This window comes from Pleuronectes platessa, chromosome 2 (assembly GCF_947347685.1).
Source record: "Pleuronectes platessa chromosome 2, fPlePla1.1, whole genome shotgun sequence".
NCBI classification, from domain to species: Eukaryota; Metazoa; Chordata; class Actinopteri; order Pleuronectiformes; family Pleuronectidae; genus Pleuronectes; species Pleuronectes platessa.
Window position 1 is genome coordinate 13,859,550 of NC_070627.1, and position 23,388 is coordinate 13,882,937.

General features: G+C 41.1%; 1 protein-coding gene across 1 annotated transcript in view; it reads left to right on the forward strand.

Moving 5' to 3' along the window:
• Positions 1-4,723: 4,723 nt before the first annotated feature.
• cacna1da (calcium channel, voltage-dependent, L type, alpha 1D subunit, a) overlaps positions 4,724-23,388 on the forward strand; it is a 55,190-nt gene continuing 36,525 nt past the window's right edge. Inside the window, exons 1-3 of the mRNA XM_053435157.1 lie at positions 4,724-5,022; positions 5,650-5,755; positions 20,669-20,808. Coding sequence (XP_053291132.1) covers positions 4,724-5,022; positions 5,650-5,755; positions 20,669-20,808 — 545 coding nt within the window. The remainder of the gene's footprint in view (positions 5,023-5,649; positions 5,756-20,668; positions 20,809-23,388) is intronic.

The window sequence follows — 23,388 nt, forward strand, 5'->3', positions numbered from 1 at the left end:
AAGGCAACCTGAAATGAGATAAAATGACCTATCTAAATTTGACTTCATCAGGTGCCATTTTGATGCTGTACTACTATCAACATTAACCAAAGCAATATGTGGACAACTTTTGGGAATGAATACGAATAGGGAAGACATGACTGCCTTCCAAAAGTGAAGCCAAAGGTTTTCAATCGCCACCTAGTGCAGTATAGGTATAAGTCAGAGCACACGTTAGTGGGAGGAAGTGGAGACGCGGCGTCCATCTTTATATACAGTCTATGGGTAAACCCATTCATTTTAAAACTTATCATCTAAAATTAAAATGCAACTATACAACGTTGCTGTTTTGTTGGTGCTGATTTTGAACAGGCTTGGTGACAAGTGACTGAATATAAAATCCACAGAAGTGTTTTAAAGGGTCTTCTGAGGGTCACAGCTATCATTTGGTCATTAGTTTTTCATAAGGGGGGGGGGGGGGGGGGGGGGATTAATAAGAAGCTGTACGCCTGACAGATGTACAAGTGCTTTGTGATGCTTTTGCATTCGTCAGACAGAATTTGTACGATTAAGCTTATGGTAGGATCATTTTAACAGCATTTACATGAGAGGTCATAGCTTTTATAAAACATTGTCACACCAGGAAATAACTGTGTTCTTAAGCTGATAATGGATTGATAATTTACACTTTATTTATAGATTTACAGCCCTCACCATTATGCATGGTGTAAAGTATATTTTACATTTTCTTATTAGAAATAAACATTTATCTCAGATAGACATTTTAACAAATGTTGTCCACAAAATAAGTTATATTTGAATGTATAAGACTCTCACAAAGTGAAATTCTATTTATGCACATACACTTGTCTTATTACCTGCTTGCTTAGAAAACAACAGCTGTGACTGGAGAGAGGTGTGTTTCAGGAAGGGTCGTGTTAACTTACTGTCTCATTATGAACACATCGCACTGGAGGTAAACGGGAAAATGTAATCATGTTTTGTAACAATTTGAAGGGTGGCGACGTTTTACCAGTGGAAAGAAAATGTTTTTAATGAGCGTGTGTTATCTAAATAGGAATTTGGTAAGCAGCAGTAGTTTTAACTTGATATATGTTTTCTAAGATACAACCCATTTCAGAAGACTCCGGAAAATAGAAGTGGGGTTGGAGTCCTGCTAGATTTTATTCTGTCCTTAATTAATAGATCATATTTGCCGCACCCCAATAAGTCGCTCTTATGGCTGATGTAACTACTTCAGATTAAAATGACTTGTTAGAGCAGCAGATAGTCAAAATGAGAAAATGTAAAAGTATCAAATGAAATAGGCTACAAAATACTATGTGTACATGACATACACTACAGACAGAAATATTATTTGTGGAGAAAATTTACTTAGATAAAGTGCAGTGGCACAGGTAAATAAATTAAGTAGTGTGCAAAAGAAACTGGTGAGTAGGCCTATAGTGGTGTTGTGCTATATGTATATATATATATATACAAATATACAAATACATACAAATATACAAATACATACATATATACAAATATATATATACAAATATATATACACCGTATATGATGCTATATTATTTAATTTGTTCCACATCTGTATCACAGCTGTAAAATTAGGCTCATGATGATTTGAGTCTAATAATAGTGACCTTCACGTGATAAATGGAGGCTGCATGTGACACCCTGTTTGAAAGGTGTCTCGTTTTTTGTTAAAGAAGCAAGAGGCAGGCCTGACAGAGGATCTCTCATTCAACCTATTTGATCTGACCCATGTACAGTCTATGGTCTGAGCCATATATAGTATATGTTCTGATTCATGTACAGTATATGATGTGATCCATGTATAGTATTTGTTCTGAGATGTATACAGTAAATTGTCTGATCCATATACAGTATATATTCTGATCATGCACAGTATATGATGTGATCCATATACAGTATATGTTGTGATCCATGTACAGTATATTATGTGATCCATGTATAGTATTTGTTCTGAGAGGTATACAGTAAATTGTCTAATCCATATACAGTATATATTCTGATCATGCAAAGTATATGATGTGATCCATATACAGTATATGTTGTGATCCATGCGCAGTGTATGATTTGATCCATGTGCAGTGCATGGTGGGATCCATGTGCAGTGTATGATCAGAGCAGGGTCTGTGCAGCAGAGTCGGGGGCAGAAGGAGGGATCGAGCTTCACCCTCTCATGTTCTTCTCGTTCCTCTGTCTCACTGGCGCTGTGGCGATGAGCAGGCAGCGGACTCTCTGTTGTCTGGTGCGCACTCTCCCGGCTCCATCGTCAGCTCGCCCCGATCACCATGGAAGAGCCTAATTAATGCACGCAGCCTCTACGTGTCCCTCTCCTCGTCCTGCTGCTGCTGGAGCTGGTGCATGCATTTTAAACCTCCGCCGTCACCGAGACCGGACCTGCGAACACATCACACCCGGACCCACTGGACCAGGACCCGGGGAGAAGGAGAGCGGAGGACCGCGGCTCAACCCTGAAGTCTCCAGGAGAAAAAAGGTAGAGCTCGGCGCATCAAACTGAAGTTAGCCTCTTAGCATAGCTGCCTCTCTGCATGCAGACAGTGATGATGCCTTTATTCCCATCTTTATTTCTAGAGGACAGCAGTTTATTTTTTTTTATTAATGGCCACTTTGCTCTCAGCGCTGTCATGCTCGGTGTAAGAGGAGGTTTTTCATTATTAATACCCCAGACTCACTAGAATAAACCTGATCATGTGGACTATCCACTGAGCTGAGGCTTGTTCTAATAACGCTGCCAGCTGTTTCTGCTGTCTCCTCTTTTTCTGCTGGATTTCACCACATCTTACCTCAGTGGCGTCCAAGGGGAAACATACCACCTCGCCAGATGATGGCTATTCTGCTCATGGAAACCACAGTGTTCATTTTCATGCACGGATGCACGGTCGATGCAGCCGTGGCATTACTATCCAACCCCCCAAAAGAAGAAGAAAAAAAAAGCGCATGTATTTTACGCATTGTTCTCGCCTCGGCTCGGCAATGAGGCACAAGAAGCATATCAGAGCACAAAGGAGATGTAGGTTAAAGTCTGTATTCACCACCAGAGCAGCAGCGTCACAAAACAGTAACACTCACTGATCATCTGTTTTTTTTTTCTCTCACAATGCAACAATATAAAGATGATTTCTCCTTGGAGCATCAGTGCAATGTGACCTTTTCGGTTTCTTCCTCTGCGGGGCCTGCTCGCAATTCAAGGACTTACACAACTGATGAGACCAACTGAGAGTGGCAGCTCTCGGTTCACTCATGTGTTTTCATGGGCTTTGAGCTGCATGGCATCCGTCCGGTTTAACCTTATGGAATATGGTCAGTTTTTTTTATGAAATGTTGGATTGTTTTGCATTATTTTTTATTGTAGTTTAAGGCAAAAGCTACAGAGAGGAAAGAGGAGCACATCTGTTTGGATAAATATGTGATCAAATCCTGCAAGGTTCCTTATGGCACAGGGATGGTAGATTTAATTATATAAGCCACTGCTCTCCTGCTGTGAGAATTATTTTGCATTACTGTGATAATAACAGAGAGAAAATGCACCAACGCGTTACAGCACACTGGCCTCCTTCAGGGAGACTAACCCTTAGCCACACCAATGAAGGCTGTTCAATCTTTTCTAGAGCAAGAGTGCTATGGTTTATTTCTGCTTTATATCTTATTTGCATGCTTGACGGGGGACCAGCTCATTTCAATTAACTGTAGATGTTTACGTTATTCTGCAGTTTTTTAAAGCATTTAGAGGTGTGCGTGAATTAATGTCCTCACTCTCATAATGTCTTTTATATATACACTACACAAAACCTCCTCATACAATATGACCCCAACCATTTATTTGTAATCCACGTTATATACCTACTTCACTTGACTTCCCATGAGTCCATTCAGCCCACCAACTGCATGTTCAGAGTGTCTCTGCTGCACCTCACACAGCCAGGAAACACACCTTTAGATTTAACTCCATCTTCTAGATGGTTGAATTAAATTGTCAGTATTGGACTTGGACAAAGACACCTCATTCAATTAAGACAATTTGTTAGTATTTATGTAGTAAATTTCTCAACCAGGGAAGTGCTTTACAAAGAAAATAAATAAATAGACTGTATCTATATAACACTTTTCCAGTCTTATCAACCACTCAAACTTCTTTACAGTAAAAGTTGCATACACACATTCACACACACATTCATACAGAGCTACAGTATGCAGCGCTCTTTCCATTTTACAACATTAACTGAAGTGGGGACAAATTCGGGGTTCAGTCTCTCCCCAGGACACTTTGGAATGCCGACTGGAGGAGCCAGGGATCACACCAGCATATTTTGAGCTGAAATATTAGAAGCAGTTGTTCATGATGAGTTTGGCATAGCCTTAGAGCAAATCTAATGCATGTAATGGAGCGTGGCCGATCAGTTTGTTTCATGAGTGTACCTTAAATCGAATGTTGTGGTTTGAGGACACCTATGACGGCTCTGTCATCAAGTCATAAAGTGTGCAAAAACTGATTAATGCCGCCTGTTCTCCCTTTTTCTCCTTCTCAGAGGCAAATAATGCCAGCAGCACCAGAGTCACTCCCCCTGGTGACGTGCCAGCTCATCGGTCAGACCGCTCTGCCCTCCTATAGCCTCCCTCTCTACCCTGGCAGATCCATGCTGCTGGATGCTCCTCACAGAGCCACGCCCGCACCATGAGCGCCAACGGGCCCACCCCAGACCCAGTCCCAGCCCCCACGGCCCCAGTAGCACCTCCCGCCGCTACCCCTGCTCCGGCTCCAACTCCGGCCCCGGCGGCGCCCGCTCCTCCTGCCCCGCCTGCTCCAGCGTCCACCACTATCCCAGTAGGTGCGTTGGCACAGAAGAAGCGGCAGCAGTATGCCAAAAGCAAGAAACAGGGCAGTAATGCAAACAGCAGGCCACCAAGGGCTCTGTTCTGTCTCAAACTCAACAACCCTGTACGCAGGGCCTGCATCAGCCTGGTGGAGTGGAAGTATCCTTTAACTGTGGCCCTATGTGGGGTTGAGAGCATGTATGAGTGTGAATGAGTGTGTGAAATTGTTATTTTTAATATAATATTCAATTGACCGAAAATTACTAAGCAAATATTTTGATCATTAATATTTACGAAATGCATCCAGCAACAACAACAAATATCCTCCGGTTCATTGTGGGGATGCTCTGCTTTTTATTCTAGAACAGAATCAAGTGAACATCTTGGTGATTTGGGTTCTTGGTCAATACAAGACATTTGAAGCATCACCATGGAGACCTCATTGATGTTCTTATCAATTAGTCAATAAAATAGCTGCCAGACTCATCAATAATAACAGTCATTGTTAGTTGTTGTTCTTCTTGTCTAAAACTCACGTTGGATCTTATTTGTAGTAATAATAATGGAGAGAATGAGGTCCTTAGCTCTGTAGTTCCATCTGGGGGGCAACATCAATGGAATCCGGTGGTTTTTGGAGCGAGTTTTGGTTCATGACCACCTCATTACTTATAATGTCATTAGTGGTTACAGAAACAAAAGAAAGCAAAAATGGTATTAATATGATGCACTAATTCTTCAATGTTCAGTCATTTTTGATCCTGTGTTTTCCTTAACTTCTCTTCTCAGGCCATTTGATATATTTATATTAATTGCCATTTTTGCCAACTGTATGGCCTTAGCTGTCTACGTCCCTTTCCCTGCAGATGATTCAAACTCCATAAACCACGACCTGGTGAGTGGCCTCATTTTTGATGTCTTTGTTATTATCCAGTCATCCATTTGGTGCTTGTTGAATCAGCGCTGCTACTTAAACTCAAAGGTTGCAATCAGAGGCGGGCTGCTCTGGCCTTGCATTATGTTGAGCTGGTCTGTTTGAGTTGACATGCTCAAAACCTCTTGTGAGAATTTCAGGTCATTAGCTTTAAACACATGATTAGAAATAATTAAAGATGATTTCCTCTGGTTCATAATCCTCTCTTGACTTTCTTCTCTATTATTTCTATATATTATAGTTACTTTGTTTTTGATAAATGTTGAGATTTTACAGTAATGTGACTTTGTGTAAAGATGGTGACGTCATCGGTTCAGTAACTGCTGTGCTCAGAGAAACACCTGACAACTAACCTCATTGGTGCTTTATCATGTCATAGTTTTCCTGTACAGAGGTTTTATTCAGCTTTCTATTTTTAGAAACTTCTCGTCATTGCACCACTCCGTGCACCTTGTGCATGTTTCCTCGTGTGATGAATTATGGGTGTTGTAGTATTGTGGTGTTGTAAGCATTGTTCCACAGCTGAGGATGAGTGTGCTCTCCAGAAGCCTGATAGTCACACACAGTGTGGTCCTTAGTTGAGCAGAATTCAGCTGTAGTGCTCAATGATTTATGAGCAGCTTATACGGAGCGTCTGCAGACATCTGAATGGTCTCGAACGCTGCGTCTGAGAGCGGGTGCACGTTACACAGCCTGTTGTAAAAGACGGGCGCTAACGTTTCTCTGTTGGTTACACGCCTGAAGCCCCTGTGCGGGAGAAGCTGCAGCATCAGTGAAAAGTGTGTCTTGTCCTCTTTAGCAAAGAATAGGTGCGCTGCTTCCCCAGTCTGACCTCCTGCAGGGTGACCTCAGGGTGTTTGTTTACACAGCGGTGCTGCATCAGAGGAAAGTCGGCCATCTGGGACATTACAGTGTCTCATACAGTGTTATACAGTACATTAGGCCTGGTTGAGAGGGAAGTTTGAAAGAGATGGATTGTCTTGATAGTGACAACTGTTAGAAAATGTGCACACTTGCATAAGAAAATGGAATCTGTTGAAATGTGACGTTAGAAAGGTTGGATATTGCTAAAACTCATTTGCTGCCCCAATGTTGATATAAATATACCAAGAATAGTGTTTAAACTAAACTAATAGACGTGAGTGTGCATGCTGGACTGTAGTTGTTGGTTAAAATGAAACAATCTGAACCATTGAATTGATATCAGCATCCATACTGACCTTTCTAAGTGAATCAGACATCAGCCAGAAATGACAAAACCATATTAAGATAAACATCATATTGTTTTGAGTCATGTTGGCTTCTTCTGATACTACTGCTACTCTGAAACTAAATCTTCTCCGTTTTATATGTGCTTCACAATCAATGTGTTCTAATGAGAACACAGTGGTAGGTAGGGATGTCAATATGTGGAACCAGCTTACAAACTCATGCTGACCGTAGTGTTACAGATAACAGCGGACACTTTAGAAGAAAAAAGGTGTGTGTTATTAATATCCAGATGCTGCTTTACATTCACCATGAAAATCTTTGAAGATTGTCTCATTAATGTTACCAGGTTCCCTTTTGGCTTTAAATATGAATTATTAAAAAATTGTCACTGTTGCTTTTTATCCACCTGGTCAGTCAAACACTGCAGGTGTAGTCTGTCACAAAGTTGTGATAACAAGTGTAGTAATTTATATGTGATTATATGCGATTGTTTATATGTGAAAAGAAGTTAAATGGGTTTTATGTGTTTTAGAAAATGAAATAGACAGTGGGAGTTGTGCAGCTATGGTCTGTGCCTGAACACTGTTAACATGGCAAACCTATGTGTACGCCTTCACTGTGAAACCTGATGAGTTGATTTTGAAAATCAAGGCTCGCTTAAGTTTACTAAAATGTACTTTACTTTTCATCTTCATTTCATAAGGTTAACATGAGGTTTGCTGATTTTGAACCACAGGAGAAAATGTCAGATTGGTGCATCACTGCTTTGACTTTATTTTGACTTGTTATGACACAAAGTACTGCTGTGAACTAAATAAATGTTTTACTATAAAGAATAGATGTGAGGTCAAGAGAAGGTACTTTCAGCTGCCCGGCTGCTCTGTTGTGTTGTGAATGGCTGTTAAGCTAAACAGCTCTCAGTGACAGATTACACTCACTAACATGAGCAGAGCTTTGGACTAATTGACCCTGGCTCAGTGTTGACAGGTGCTTATTTCATACTGGACGAACAATTATGAGCTTAAAGGGCATTTTACATTCTTATTGTTCAGAGCTTCACTTTGTCATGTGTGGAAGGTTCTCTGAAAGAGAGAAAGGCCTGGAAGCATTTGATTATTGACCACAAATGTCCCAATGTAGGAATGAAATGATTCTAAAACCAAAATGTGAAACCAAAATTCTTCATCTTGTATCTTGACAAGGGAAAACGTAACCTTGACGCCCATCTCTAACCCGTTGCCCCCGCTGCAGGTCTATAATACACACCCACCTAATCAGGTGGTCTATTTAAGCAGAGAGAAATTTCCCATCCTCCCCTTTGCTCGCACTGCTTCAGCCCCTCCACCACCCAAGCATCCACCTGTAGTATTTGCTCATCACTCCCATCATTCCCGTGTAATCATATGGGGGAGTGACTTAGTTGGAGCCTAGACGCCAAACACTAAACCTGTTCTACTGCTGCAACAAATGTTTGAACGTGAGTTGTCTGACTGAACTGTACTAATGCAATAATATATTATTATGCAGGTATTCAAACTTAAAGGGATTATTCCTCCAAAAATAAAAATTCACTTATTATTTACTCACCACTATGCAGATGGGGGGAGGGGGGAACTTCTCCATACTGACATCCAAGTGTCTGTAAGCCGCGACATTCAAATCTGACTCGAAACGCAACATTTCCACCATGTTTTAAGAATTACTACCCCATATCCTCCTGTGGAGCCGTGTTCAGCCGTGGATCACAGTGGACATTTAGGTTAAAAACATGGTGTAAATGACTCCATCATTGGCATAGTGGTGAGTCAGCATAGAGTCAGTTGTCTGGACATTACTGTGCAATGTTTGTAACTTAATTCTAACAGGGCAGACATAGTTCTTCTCTGAACATATGTGTCAGGTGGACACCCATTAAAAATTAACTAGAAATGCTAGGTTTTAAATCATGAACGAGACCAAGTAGGGGTGAGAGGACAAGCTGATAAAAAGATAGATATTAAAGATATCTTTTGTATTTGGGGATTTTGTCTAACCCTTATGGTCAGGACAGATCTTTAAAGATGCTCCTCTCTGCATATACAGAGTCTTCATTACCTGCCCCATGTGTTTTTCTGCTTACAGCGGTTATACTGACTCTTGTCTTGCACTAAAGACAGCTTTACATTGCTTGCACAGGACTTTGGTTTAATTCTGCACTGTCGACGTTAAATCACCAGAGGATAAATAATGCAATCTCTCTCTTTTCAGCAGAGGTTGAACAATTCAATACTTTTTAGTTGAGGGCAGGTGTGTGCCAGCTCGGCCGTAGTCGTTCCACAGAACTCACGCTGTTCTCGCAGGAGGAGTGCTACAGAGCAAAACGCTGAGCTAGTGTTGCTGTTGTCGCCAGCAGGTAAGGCTGTCGGGTAGATTGCCATTTCACATACTGTGCTCCGCAGCCTCACAGGTGGACTGAGGACTGATATGAAACCCGAGGCGAGGTGCTGAGAGGCCTGATGTGTAAAGCAAGGATCAAATGATATGGCAGTGCAGCAGAACTACGCAGGCTTTAACATGATGACACACTCTGAGTAGGTATAACTTTCAACACACAGGGACACTGAGCGTCTGATACACACCAGCTGACTTGTAGGGCATGTGAAGACTGTTCGCTCAGTGCAGTGTCACTGAGGATTCTCAGTCACATTAGCTTCTGAAAGCTAAAAAAAGGCTGCTTCTGTTCTTTTGCTCATGCTACACTGTGTAGACAGTGTGTAGGTGCTGCACAGATGCAGTGAGATGAAACAGTGCATTGCTGCAAAGTCATAGAGGCCTTAGCAGCATGAGTCTCCCCGTCTTGTTAGTAAGGCTTGGTTAAATGCAGCAGCTCATTATAAATAGAAAGCAATTTCCTCCTCAGGCGGAACACAGGGCATAAGATTGGGGTCTTGCTACCACCAAGGGGCACAAGTGAGTAACAGGAAGTAGTACACATGCGCACGTGAGACAGCAATCTCTGTCAGGATCTCATAGTCATCTCTAAATCTTTTCTTTCTTCCCTCTCCTTTTCTTCCTCTTCCCTTTGTTGAGTCATTTCACCAGAATGTTAAGAAATGCGCACACATCCCATCCTTACACATGGATGTCCTTGTCACCCACCTTGTCTGTGGGACAGACAAATTGTCTGCAGCCCTCCTGCCTTTGCTTTAAGGTCATTTGTGACTTATCTGAGACTCAACACCCCGGGCTGCTCCCGCTGAAGGTAGCTGAGCAAAACAATGACCTTTTCATGGTGAACATGATTCATAAATCTTATCCTTCGTAAAGAAAACATGCAGCGAATACCGTCCACGATCATGTAGTGTTTGCCCGTATCATTGTTATTGCATAATGCCACAGGCGCAGAGCTATTTGCTTTACTGGGGACAAAAAGGACAGAAACATGTAAAGACTGAAATGTGTACGAAGTGATAGGGAGGTCATTTGGATGCCGTCCATGTTGGAGTCAGCTTCACATTCAGATGCTCTTACAAATGAGTATGTCAGCATTTACTACCCTATATCATATCTAGATTTGAGGTAATTATGAAATTACATTTAGAGATTGTTGTTGTGAATGACTGTTCTCCTCATTGAAGATTACCAAGTGAAGCTCTCCTACAGTAATGAGGATTAAAATGCTTGTCATCTACCAGCAATGTAATATGTTCTAGGATTTTCTACTGCGACAGACAGCACAGATCATTCCGTAACTCACGTGCAAAGACTTTGCAGAACTATTTTACAATACATCCAATTACATTTTAATTCTTAATTTATCACAAAATGATCCATAAAAATATAATATTTTATCGTCAAAGGTTATGTACTTATACTTCGATTGGTATGCATGATGTAAAGTTCTGCTTGTGTCGCAAGATTTCTAATTATGCTCTATTAAATTGGCTTAGCCTTAGCTTTGGCTGGCTCACTACTGTCTTTCAGCTTTTACTGGCCACAGTATATAAGCACAATCTGTTGACCAGCAGGCAGCACTAGTTCCTGCCACAGGTTCAAATACAGATTCACGCATCACACAGATGTAGCATCAGTTTCACTTTGAACCTCACATCAGCAGTAAGATCACATAGTTTACCACCAACTGACTCTGAGGCCCACAGCTCAACAGCACAGAGGACGTACTATAGCAGCGTGTGTTGATATATATTGAATACGACTAAGTCATTAGTACATACTGTGCTCCGCAAAATGAGCAACTACAACCTCAGGAGTCATTTCTGATGTAAATACCGACAACCATCATGTTGCCAAACTGGTGATTTGAAGTCAATGCCTGTTGACTGATCACGGTCACGCTGTGCTTCAGTGTGACAAGCCGCCACTGAGAGGCTCCCAGTGGTTCATGTCCAACAACATTAGAGGCACAATACAGTGAAGAGTTTATTTTTAAAACACGTTTATGACGCAAACTATTTAAAATTTAGTAGTTAGTCGGTTTTTAAGCTGAAAAATGTAAACTAAATGATTCCATTCATTAGGTGCCTTAAAACCTGAAAAAATGTCCTTTCCAATTAAGTCCAGACTCAACAACAACAACAGAACAACAAATAGCTAAATGACCCAAGAACGTTTGTGTCATTTACACAGATTTTATCATTCTTTTGCACAAAAGTGCCTCATGCTGTTAATTGTGCACTTGCTTTAGAGTCTCTCATGGACAAACTAAGATTAATAAAATAGCAAAATAGAGTAATAAATAGTACAAATATAAATTATACGTCATCTGTATTCTACTTAACTGCCTGGTGTATGAGCATAAACCTCTCGTTTACCTTCGTCTAGGACATTATGCTTTCATCTGTGTTTGTTTGTTATTTTGTTTGTCTGTTTGTTTGCCCGTATGTTTGTTTGTTTGTTAGCAGGATTACGCAAAAACGGAACCAACTTCCATGAATTGCTGTGGAGGGGTGGAGAATGACCTTAGGAAGATTCCATGATTTAAAATAGATAGAGAATGGACTTAAGACAGAAGCTGCCACTGTGTCCTTTGAATCAACTTCTTCTCATCACTGTTTGCTACACTCTTCGTAATTATTGTATATCGAAGTCTATAGGCTGAGGAAGTTACTGACCTGGATTTTCATTAGAGGAGAAGGTTCATTTTGGATGCACTATTGTGCGGCATAAGAGCCTAAATCTGTATCAGATGAAGCAGTCAGCTGTGTAGGTGTGTGTGTGTGTGTGTGTGTGTGTGTGTGCGTGTGTGTGTACCGGCTGGCACAAGCAACAACGTCTGGACTGTGGCCTCCCATAGAGACGATGGTGGAAGTATGTGTTTAGTCACTTAACGTAACTGCTCATTTGTGGCTCACACTAGCAGTGTCCCTGCTCGTTATCTTGAACGTGTATTTCTGTGTGTGTGTGTCAGTGCGAGAGAGAGAGAGAGAAAGAGAGAGAGAGAGAGAGAGAGAGAGAGAGAGAGAGAGAGAGAGAGAGAGAGAGAGAGAGAGAGAAGGGGGTCAGAGCTGTGTTAGCTTTGTGTGGGCAGTGCACAGTTTGTGTGAGTGCATCCCTGATAAAGTACAACAGCGGAGCATGTGCGTCAAACAGACCATCTTAAAGGAAAACAGACGATTTATGGATTGATTAATTCTTTCTCTCTGGTTATGTAAATAACTGGTATGAACTGGGACTGTGAGGCAGACAGAACTCCGCATTCACAAATAGTATTTAACGTGTGAGACATGAACTGAGTGTGATGGCCACAGCCACAGAGCTGAAAGAGAAATATGGTCAAATTCATAATCCCAGTACATTCACACGCAACGTACACATTTAAAAGCAAGGTTTGTGGTCTCACGTCATCATCAAAGGCTTTGATATTCAATTTCCCATCAAATCTTTCATTATTCAGCATGAGAATCCTCATCTGATCATTAAAGCAGTGTTGCAGTTCCTATATGATTCAGGGTTATATATGAAAATGGGAGTGTTCTAGTGTCAGTTCGATTTGATCCTGCAGAGGTTTAATACTCTGGTTGAGATGAATCCCATTTTGTGAAAAGTCATCCTGTGTTTGTTTCTCCTTTGACTGCTGGGTCCCTGAATCCAACTGGGAAGAGTTGTTATAGACTAAACAATGATGAGAGTTACCAAACCCACACACCTTGATGGAGACACCTGCACCTTTAAGGCAGCTTTTGCAACACACTTTTCCTTTGACAGAACTGTAGCCTCGTCCACGTGTTTGAATTACACTAAAGCACTGAGCTGAGTACTTAGCATGCAGTGAAAAAAACTAATATTTAGGTTTCCTAAACGCGGTAATTTGTTTCTTAAACATGTTTTTATTGCATTCGTTAAAATCCTCTTCACATCCTGATCCATAAGTCGTCTAAAAAGAGAAAAGGGAAAGTAGCTGATGGCTGTTGTCCTGTCACATGACCAATCGTTCCATTTGGACCCAACTATTAGCTCCATTGTTTTGGTTTCCATGGCAGCTACTATATGTCACATAAACATCCTTGCATGGACACACATCTGCAAGCATGACTGCATGTTCATGCCGATGATCTGTACAGTAGCAGAACATTAACTCTCACAAATGAACAAACACCAAAAATGTTGGAGAGATCATGAGTTTTACTTTTGCCATTTGTATTCTGTTGCCTGTGTCTATATTTAAATGTGAAATGGAGAGCGTGGGCTGACCTGAAATGCTTAACTCTGTGTCAGGTGTGCTAGTGTTTAGGTGGCAGATGTAGACTTTGCAACATCTGCACGATTAGACGACATCAAGAGGAGCTTTGATGGTTTTGCTAATGAGCTCCATTCCCCCTTCCCTCTTTAAACTTTGAAGATCTCTTTACAGGCTGATGCAGACTGGCTGACACACGGCTGGTGACAGCTTTGGCATTTTGGGAATAGAGAAAACGGCTCCAGCTTGATTCAATGATTGCGTTATATTCTGTGTGTCGATTGTGTAACTTTAGGGCAGAACTAGGTTATACATCGGCAACAACCTTATGCAACAGATACTCGGTGTGATGTTGTGTTTCTTTGTCAAGCTATTTGCTTGGTGTGGGTATGACCTGCACTCGTGGGGTTTTCCTCGGCAGTGGGACATCCACATCCTCACACACCTCCAGCCTGCTTCCACATTGCTTCGCACACATAAACTTGTGTGTACACTACACACGCTATGCTATACACAAACTGTACACACAAACACATGGGCACAGCTATACGGATTGATAAAGAACAGGGCATTAGAGCAGCTGAGCCGTACATTATGTTGTATTTTGTGTTGTTTTTGTTGGATTAAAATGTTCATTCGCTCAAATAGAAACAAGAGATGTTGTTTCTTTCAATGTTATAGTTTTGGATCGTCAGTGTTGTATTCCGTTTTTTTATTTTTTATTTCCCTTCACGATAACAACTCTTATACCTTGACTTTTGTGTAGCAGCTTATACAGAGTAACAACAGGATAACAGTGCATGTAAAAAAAATATTATAATATAAAATACATTCTTTGTATTATTTGCTACTGACCCTGTATGAAAACTATGATTATTATCATTGTTGTATGGCTTGGCTCAGATTAAGAAAATACATGCAGAGAATGAATCTCATAGAAATTATTTTATTATTTAATTTGATAGTTCTAGGAATACACAACATTTACTTAATTAAATGGGTACAGCCATGTTTAAGAAAAATAATAAGACATTTATGAGATTGCTAGATTTGGCAACACTATTGCCCCCCCCCCCCTTCAAACTGAAGTCTTGCACACAGAACACACCGCCCTTTTACTTGTGGGCCTTAACAGCTTGAATTATTGCCAAGTTGCTGACATTTAACTTAGACCTTGCAAACTCTATGCTACCACATACCACCTCTTCTTCACTGCTCTAAAAACAGTACATGTCAGTGGCAGTAAAGCACAACGGCTGTTTTGAAGCGGCAAAGAAGAAATTGCATGTTGTATCTGGGTGACACTGATATAATTGAAACATGTGGAATTTGATTGGTACATAGATTTGCGTACTCACCCATGCTCAGAATATGTTACAATAAATAAAACATCTATATTTAAGTTGATGTACTAAAACTGAATCAACTGGTGGTTCAGCAGACCTTATTAAAAGATGCAAAAGACAAACCCCATGCATAACACACACTGGAACAGCCATCCCAACATAGTCTGCTCACTCAAGCGCATTTACTTACTGTGCAAACCTGCAAGAGTAGGCGGTGAAGAAGCACTAAATGCTGGCTCCCCTCACCCCTCCTGGCTAAACTGGGTGGCACTGACTGATCTATACAGACAGGAGAAGGCAAGGGAGTTAGGGAGGGATGGAGAGAGAGCGTGGGGGGAGGAGAGTGATGCGGGAAGTCCTACAGAATACACGCCTGCTCATTGTGTGCAGAATCAGATCCGAAATGACATTATTACGTTTCGGTGACACTCGGGAGATATCTGCTCTCAAACTGTCCCTCTGCTGACGGCTGCAGAGTTTTGATTAGTTTAAAGTAATGTGTTGGCTAGTGTGTGGTGTGTCGGGGCTGTTCTACTGTCCACTGTGCTACATATGGCTTTCTCTGACATTGTTATTGTTGCGTATAGTTTGTTGTGTTTGCACTGCCGAAGCGTGTACAGATATCAAACATGCATCTTGTCACTGTGACTCATGTGACTGGGTTCGTCTCCACATGCCCAGATGTGGTCTTTCGCATACACAAACATGTGGCGATGAGACATTCTCCGACTTAACAAAAAAGAGCTATATAAATTAGGCGTATTATTGTTCAATTATTATTATGTTATTATTGTTATTATTATTAATATATTGCTATCGGTTTCCCCTGTTTAAACTCTTTATTCTAAACTAAGCTAACCGTCTGCACTTATATCAAACTTTTCCTCAAGTAACTCTCAGATAATAAGTCAACTAGTGTATTTCCCAAAACACCAAACAATTCCTTCAAAAAATTCCTCCTGTATTAGCCTGTGAGGTACTATGATAAGATTTAATTCCCACAGCCTCACTTCAGGCAACTTTCATTTAAAATGATCTTTATTAGATAATAGAAGATCATGTTTGATCAGTTTTAGTAACACTCCAAGATGTTCCTTGTCCCAGTCCCTCTCCTTTATATTCACATTATTATAATATTAATTTTCCGTGTCTAGTCTGCAGGAGGATGCACTGGGCCTCCTGAGCACTGCAAACATGCGTGTCTGAACTGTAAATAGGTTTACATAGCTGCTATCTGCCTGGCTCAGTCCTATGGCGTGTCATGTAGAGGAAGGCATCATGAGATGAACTGAGACATGAGCACTGACCCTGTGGGAGAGATAGGGGCCTGTTCAGCTGTGAGAGCACGGGAGTATCGTGCATTATGCTGTGTGGTCTCTTGCTATGCATGAGTTCATTGTGTCCTGTGAATCTGCATTTAGGGACATGTATGTAGGTGTGTGTGTTTGTGTGTGTTTGTGTGTGTGTGTGTGTGTGTGTGTGTGTGTGTGTGTGTGTGTGTGTGTGCGTGCGTGATTGCATGATGTATCTTGTTGTGATAATGTGACAGGATAGGAGTAAGTGAGGTGAACATATAAGTGCTGATAGAATGCATATGGTGCAGTATAGTGAGAAAAGAGGACATATCACAGTGAGTCTCTTTACAGCACAAATAAATGAAGATGAGTCAGAGATATTTATGGTCCTCCCCAAAGGCCTCTGTCCTCACTGTCATTCTCTCTCTTCCTTTTTTTTTCCAAACATTTTATTGGAATTTTATATTTTTTAACATCCCTGGAAACAAACACACATCAGTGCAAATAGGAACAACTCAAAACACACACAAGCCCTGATTGTTGCATCAGTGCAGATCAGATCATTTTTTTTCTTGTTAAAAGGTGTCAGATTATTAGGTCACTCAGGCTCCTCTAATTGTAGTCCAGAAATGCTTCCTGTAGTTTTCAGCTCTGAGATTCATCTGATTATTATTATTATTATTTTGATTATGTATTATTTTACTAATCACGCAATTTCTATTATCATTAACATTGTCAATTCATGAGATTGATTTGGGAGGGAGGGGGTCAGTGATGAAAAAACAATCAAAATATTGAGAGTCGAATCCCCCTCCACTCAGAACTGGGTGATTCCAGAAGGAAATTAAAAATATCAGACACGTCAACATCTTGTATTCATTAGTCACTAAAACATGTTTTTACCAATTTAACATGTTACTGCAGCAGCGGCTTACAGTCGTCTTCTGGTCTGTAAATGCCTCTGAAATTGTTCACTCGTCCCTCTGTCACTATTTGTCCATCTTCGTATGAATCGTTCTGTTCTCTCTGCTCCCCCCGGCCTGAGCATGCTCATGTCACAGAGGCAGCAGCCAAGAGCTTAACTCAACCTTTTTACTGCAGTAACAAAGAGGGCCACGTCTCTTATTCTGGGCTAAGTGCTTCTCACAATCTGCAGTAAATGCTTGGGAAAACAAGCCCCGCAGCCCACGGTGCTCTTGCGCTGCTGTTATTGTGTCCACAGAGAACACAAAGCAGAGGATTAAGGACTCCCTCAGGTGGAAGAGGTTATTATGTTTTTAATAATATGTTAGTGTCTGTGCATTTGTCTGTATTGTTTATTATAATAATCCATAGTGGTCTTGTACATTCAGTGTAGAGTTGAACCGATGGACTGATAATGTAAAGTCCAGCCTATAGGCAGAGTCTACGTTGACCTGCCTCTTGCATAAAGGATGAAGAGGTCCTCTCTCTTGTTTCATGTCCCCGAGGAGGTCCCAGGACTGTCCTAAACAGCTGAGTCACCTTGTGGTGTGTCCACCTCCAGCTTCTCACACATCTCACTGCATTAACATGCACACAACACCCTATCTAAGCTCTGTGTGCCTCAGTTGTCAGTTTCACTCCCGGCCGACCTCGACCTGATGGCTTCATGTTCCTGTGTTCTCTCTGTCTTTGAAACAACCGCAGGAAGCCACAATGTTGAGTTACATCACTGGCTCTAATCTGTATATGTCTTCTAAACACAGCCATTTTATTCAAATTCTTTTTGTCCCGTTTTTACTTCCCCCGAGGAGGTAATGTTTATCTGTTGGTTGGTTGGTAGTGTTATTTGTCAGCAGATTTTCACAAAAACTACTGACTTGGTGGAAGAATGAATCATTTTTTATCACCCTTTTTAATGTGAGTTTTTTTTTTTGTGACACTTTCACCATTTTTCCGGGAAACAATTCATGGGTCTACTTTTACAAATTAGACATATTTAGTGGACTGATTTCTATGAGTGGGTGCAATTTGGTGCAGTTCCAAATAAAAATCATAGATAGCAGATTTAAATTTATTTCAGCCTCTGTATAGCAAATACAGACACAAACCCGCCCACCAACGTGTAGCTGAAATATTGTAATGCATTCTTAGCTTATAAAGCTCGTTTGAATTTAAGGAGACTGTTGGGCCTTGGTAAAGGTATTCAATCTGCTGAGAGCCACTTTGGTTTATTCTCAGCATCACTCAGATACATTGGTGCCTTGAGAGCTCACTCCCTGGTTGTTCAGACTTGTGAATGAGGAATTTCCACCTGTTTCCTGCTGTTTTAGCCCCTCACAGCAAGTGGGTGCTGGATTGTAACCTTCCAGCCAACCAGGGCCTTTCTGTGTGGTGTGAGCATATCCTCCGCATGCCTGCGTAGGTTCTTCTGTGGGTACTCCGGCTTCCTCCCACGGACCAAAGACACACGGTAAAGGTGGATTGAAGATTCAAAAGTGTGAATGTGAGCGTGATGGTTGTCAATGTCTGAATGTCGGCCCTCTGATGGTTTGGCGTCCTGTTCATTGTGTTTTACCCTGACTCTCACACCAGGTTAGATGGGATTAGCTCTGCCCCGTGACCTTTGAAAGGATAAGTGGGAAACACGGACAGACAGAGGGATGGAGGGATGGAGGGATGGATGGTGCAGTTGTCTTTTAATTTGTGCTTCTGCCTTTTCCTCTTCCACAAAGGCACAGTACCAATTCTCACAGAGTTTTGATTAATTTCAAGGATTTAGCTATGTTCATTCTGGATTATGAGCAGAGGGAGAGAGGCTCAGAGGGTACATGCACGTCAGTGGCAACTATGTTGTGGTGTGTTTCTAGAGACAATGTCAAAAAGTCAGATCAGTCCACTCTCTGGTTCTGTGAGGTGCGTTTGTGTGTCAGGACAAAAACTGTTTATCCAGTTTAATTTGTGATTACAGGTTCAAAATATAAGAAACAGACATTTCACTGTTCATATTCCAAAATACTATTGTGCGTCTGTTCAAAGTTTCTCATATTGTGTGAATATGTGCTGAGACATGTGTTGTAGAGTGTGAGAACCACATCAGATGTGAATGAGGTCAGGACAAGGTGAAACTTAGCTGCTGTGGTTGAGTAATGTTGTTCAGTACATTACAGGGACACAATACGACAGAATGACTGTTTTTACATTTCATAATGATCGGGTTTTTCAATATAAAAGAAAATCAACGTGTGACACTCACCCACAACGTTGTAAAGACTCATGCTTGTAATCTTGGGCTTGATAAGCCACGTTTATGTATAAACATAATTATGTGTGTGATCACATATGTTTCTCTTCTGTGCAGCCTTTACTTGGTTCTTAATTTAGTTTAATAATCTAATCTTTTCATAAGAGTTTACATCGTAGGTATTTGTCAAAGCTCGGTCACGCCCCTAAAGCCCCACGCTCTCTTTTTACCAGCTGATTGTGCTCTTCATGAATTCTATCCTATAACATAATACGGTATCAGCTAAGATGTGTCCTCTTAACCTTCATCACTGAATCGTCTTCCCCTGGTGTTTAAAGGGGACAGGATTTAATATTTAATTGTACTTGTTAGTTTGAAGACAGTTATGAGCAAAGTGGGGCTCCGACTAATAATTATTTTCATCATCTATTTATCAGCCTGACAATTTCCTCATTAATTTATAATGACTTAATGAATCAAACAATTCAAGGTCATGGTTACATCCTCACATGTTTTATTTTATCCATGCAGCTGCCTGAAACCCAAGGATGTTCAGGTTATATTCATGAAAATCAGCAATATATATAAAAATATATAAAGTGTATAAGTGTACTTGTACACTTGGAATACACTGAGCACATGTTCACATCAGATGATCTTTTTATCCACTTGTTTCTGTGTGCTTCCATATATATATATATCCTTTGGTGTTAGTGCCGGTATGTGTTGACCTTTCACAGACTTAATGTAAAGGGGGACGAAACGTCACCACTTCCTCTCACTGTCCAGAAGTCCCAGATATGAAAGCTACCATCTTGTCAAGTCGGCGGCGTAGCAATTTGGGGATGGAGCCACTAAAATGACAAAAACTATCTTTGAGAAAAGTTTATTAAATGTTAATTTGGACTTTTTGGATTGGTTCATGTTCCATCTGCTAACATGGTGGAGATGAGGTTTATGACCTATGCTGCCTATTCCAGGGGCTGATCGAGACGCTTCAGTCATGTCATCCATCTTTATTTATACAGTCGATGTGTCCATCCAAAACACAACCCTCTCATGTCCATGTTTAAGGATAGCCCTATATGTCTGTATCCTAATAACAATCTGTTCTCTCTGTGTGTGTGTGTGTGTCCACAGGAAACCGTTGAGTATGCCTTCCTCATCATTTTCACAATCGAGACCTTTCTGAAGATTATCGCCTATGGTCTGGTGATGCACCAGAACGCGTACGTGAGAAACGGTTGGAACATGCTGGATTTTGTCATTGTCGTCATAGGGTAAGTTTTCAAGTTCTCGTATTTTTGAACACAGGAAACATAGTTGACATCCTATCAGATGTGTCCGTCTGTTGACCAGGTTGTGAAGTTTTGTTATGTTACAAACGTTCTTGCTCTTCGAGTTCACACTTTCAACACTTGCAGTTTACAGTTTTTCAGAGAGGGTGGCGGTGTTGAGTTAAAGTTGCTTAATCCTTTGCTCCAAGTGGCCGAGTGGTGATAGAGACCCTCATACACCCACACTCTCTGACCCAGAAAAGACAGAGAGAATAAATCAGAGCTTTACCACTACTGGAGTGAGTCACCATGCATCTCTCCATACTTCATCTCTTCTCCAACACTCCCATCTTTCCCTCTCTTCTCTCCGACTCTCTTTCACTCACACTCTCTCTCATAGCGCTCGGCTTCTTCTCTTCAGCTCTTCCTCATTCTGTTTTGATCCCTCAAATTGTTATATTTGATGATTTACACTTCCCCACCTCACTCTGCCCTCGTTCCTGTCTTCTCCTCCCTCGCCGATTGTTATCTAAATCCTTACTGCACCTAACCTCTCTCTCCCCTCTCTCTATCTCTCCTCTAATGCGCACACTCCAGTGGGTAGCTGGGTCAGATCTCTGTCTGTATGCAGCATGCAAGGCTGATCTGCCATGCAGCCAGATGCAAAGACGCCTGCTGCTGCTGCTGCTGTGAAGAGTGACTGTTGCTAAATCCATGAAACGTCACATAGAAAACACGCTGCCAGTAGCTGATGTGAAACTATAACTCAAAATCACTCTGAAACAGCTTTATAAAAGGTCAAAGCTCACTCCACTTCACACCAGGATTTGATATGATTGTGTCTTGTATTCATAGATCATAGCAGGTCGGGTTATGGTTTAATGGAGGCTAGAATAAGGTTGTCATGTAAGTTTAATATACAACTTTATGAACCATACTCTTCACAGAGAGAAGTGTGTAGAAATGCAAGAAAAAGGCATGTCAGATATCGTTTTGAATTTCAGGCCTATTTGAAGTGGAGGTGATGAGCGTTACCTTTGAAATTGAAAGTTTTAGCTCTTTACCTGCAAATAATATAAAATACAGCGTATGGCGGTGCACGTGCATGCGATCTCACTCACAACAGATTCCAAGTGATAGAAACAAAATAGCTAAAGATAAGTTCTCATTTGAGAGAGAGAATTTCATTTCCTGCCACTCGCTGGTACGTGCACAGCTACAGCTAAAAAAAAGTCTGACTGTCTGAATGCACGGTAAAAAATTTGTTGACAATAGCGTGAGCACGCAATGCCAGTTTGAGCCTGTGACAAGACGCCAAGCTAGAAATCTCTTATGTTTTTATGAAAGGTGAGCACATCTTGGATGTGACCGGCTGCCACAGTTTCAATAATTAATGGGAAAGACCGAAATGTACAATGTGGTTCATTGTCTTTACATCCCACACACTATTGTTTTGGTTCACTCTCGCCACTTTAGCTTGATGCCACATCGGGCATCTGCTTCTGGGAACAAGTGCAGATAGACTGACTGTTCACTAGCAGCAAACAGCTTGTAGACAAAAGTAGCTAAAGAGAAAAAGAGGAGTTGGTGAGGAGGAAAATAGATCTGCAGAGGGATTGAATATTGACATGGATTCATCTGGAGGCCAGAAACATGCTACTTCATATGTGCTGGACAATAGCAATTTTGTTTCGAGATCTCATGTAAATGACTGGATGCAGTAGCATTGTTTACAAATTGAGTGTAAAGAAAGTCAGAGTTTGTAGATTTTAGGCTGAAACACAAAAATAGTTTGAAACAACATATAATGAGACATTCACTGATGAAGCAGTCGGATGAATCAGCTACATAAAGGCGTCTCTCCTCAGGTATATTCAGTAGAACAGTGTTGCCATGTGAAGGCTTTTGATTAGAACGTGATTAGATGAGTAATGAAACCCCAGTGGCAGCCAGTCAATCTTACAGCTGTGACTTAGTGCAACATAAGTCTGAGCAGACTGTGCGTATAGCAGCTTCATTCCCTGTGTTGAGCCCACAGCTTTGATATGATGTGGTGAGACGATTTTTCCCTGTTGGCTAGGTGAGTGGCGTCCAGCCCACTGCAGTGAAGTGTCTTCCATCATGATTCAAGAGATTTGTTCACTGCTGATTTTAATTTGTGAGCACAGCAGGGGCCTGCGTTCTTGCTCCATTTATCTCTTTACATTGAGGCGGAGATATTTTACTGCTCTCTCAGCTTTTCCCCTGAATGTCTCGTGTGTAGGGTAGAACTGTGTTACTTTGTGATAATCTGCTCAGGAAACGTAATAACCGGCAATTCTTTTTTCACTTTCTCAACGACACTATGCACTTAATCTGAATATAATCTGAAATGTGTTTGGTATATAATTTTTAAAATGTATTTATTGACTATAATTAACATATGTTTAAAACTCGTATACTCTTAATAATCCAAGTGTGTCCCGGTGATATCAGTATGGTTTGTGGGTGGCTGTAGATAAAACTGGTGACACTACTTTACAGTTTCACAGTTAAATGTTTCCTTGGTGGTTCAGCAACAGTAAAACAAAGACACTTACTGTT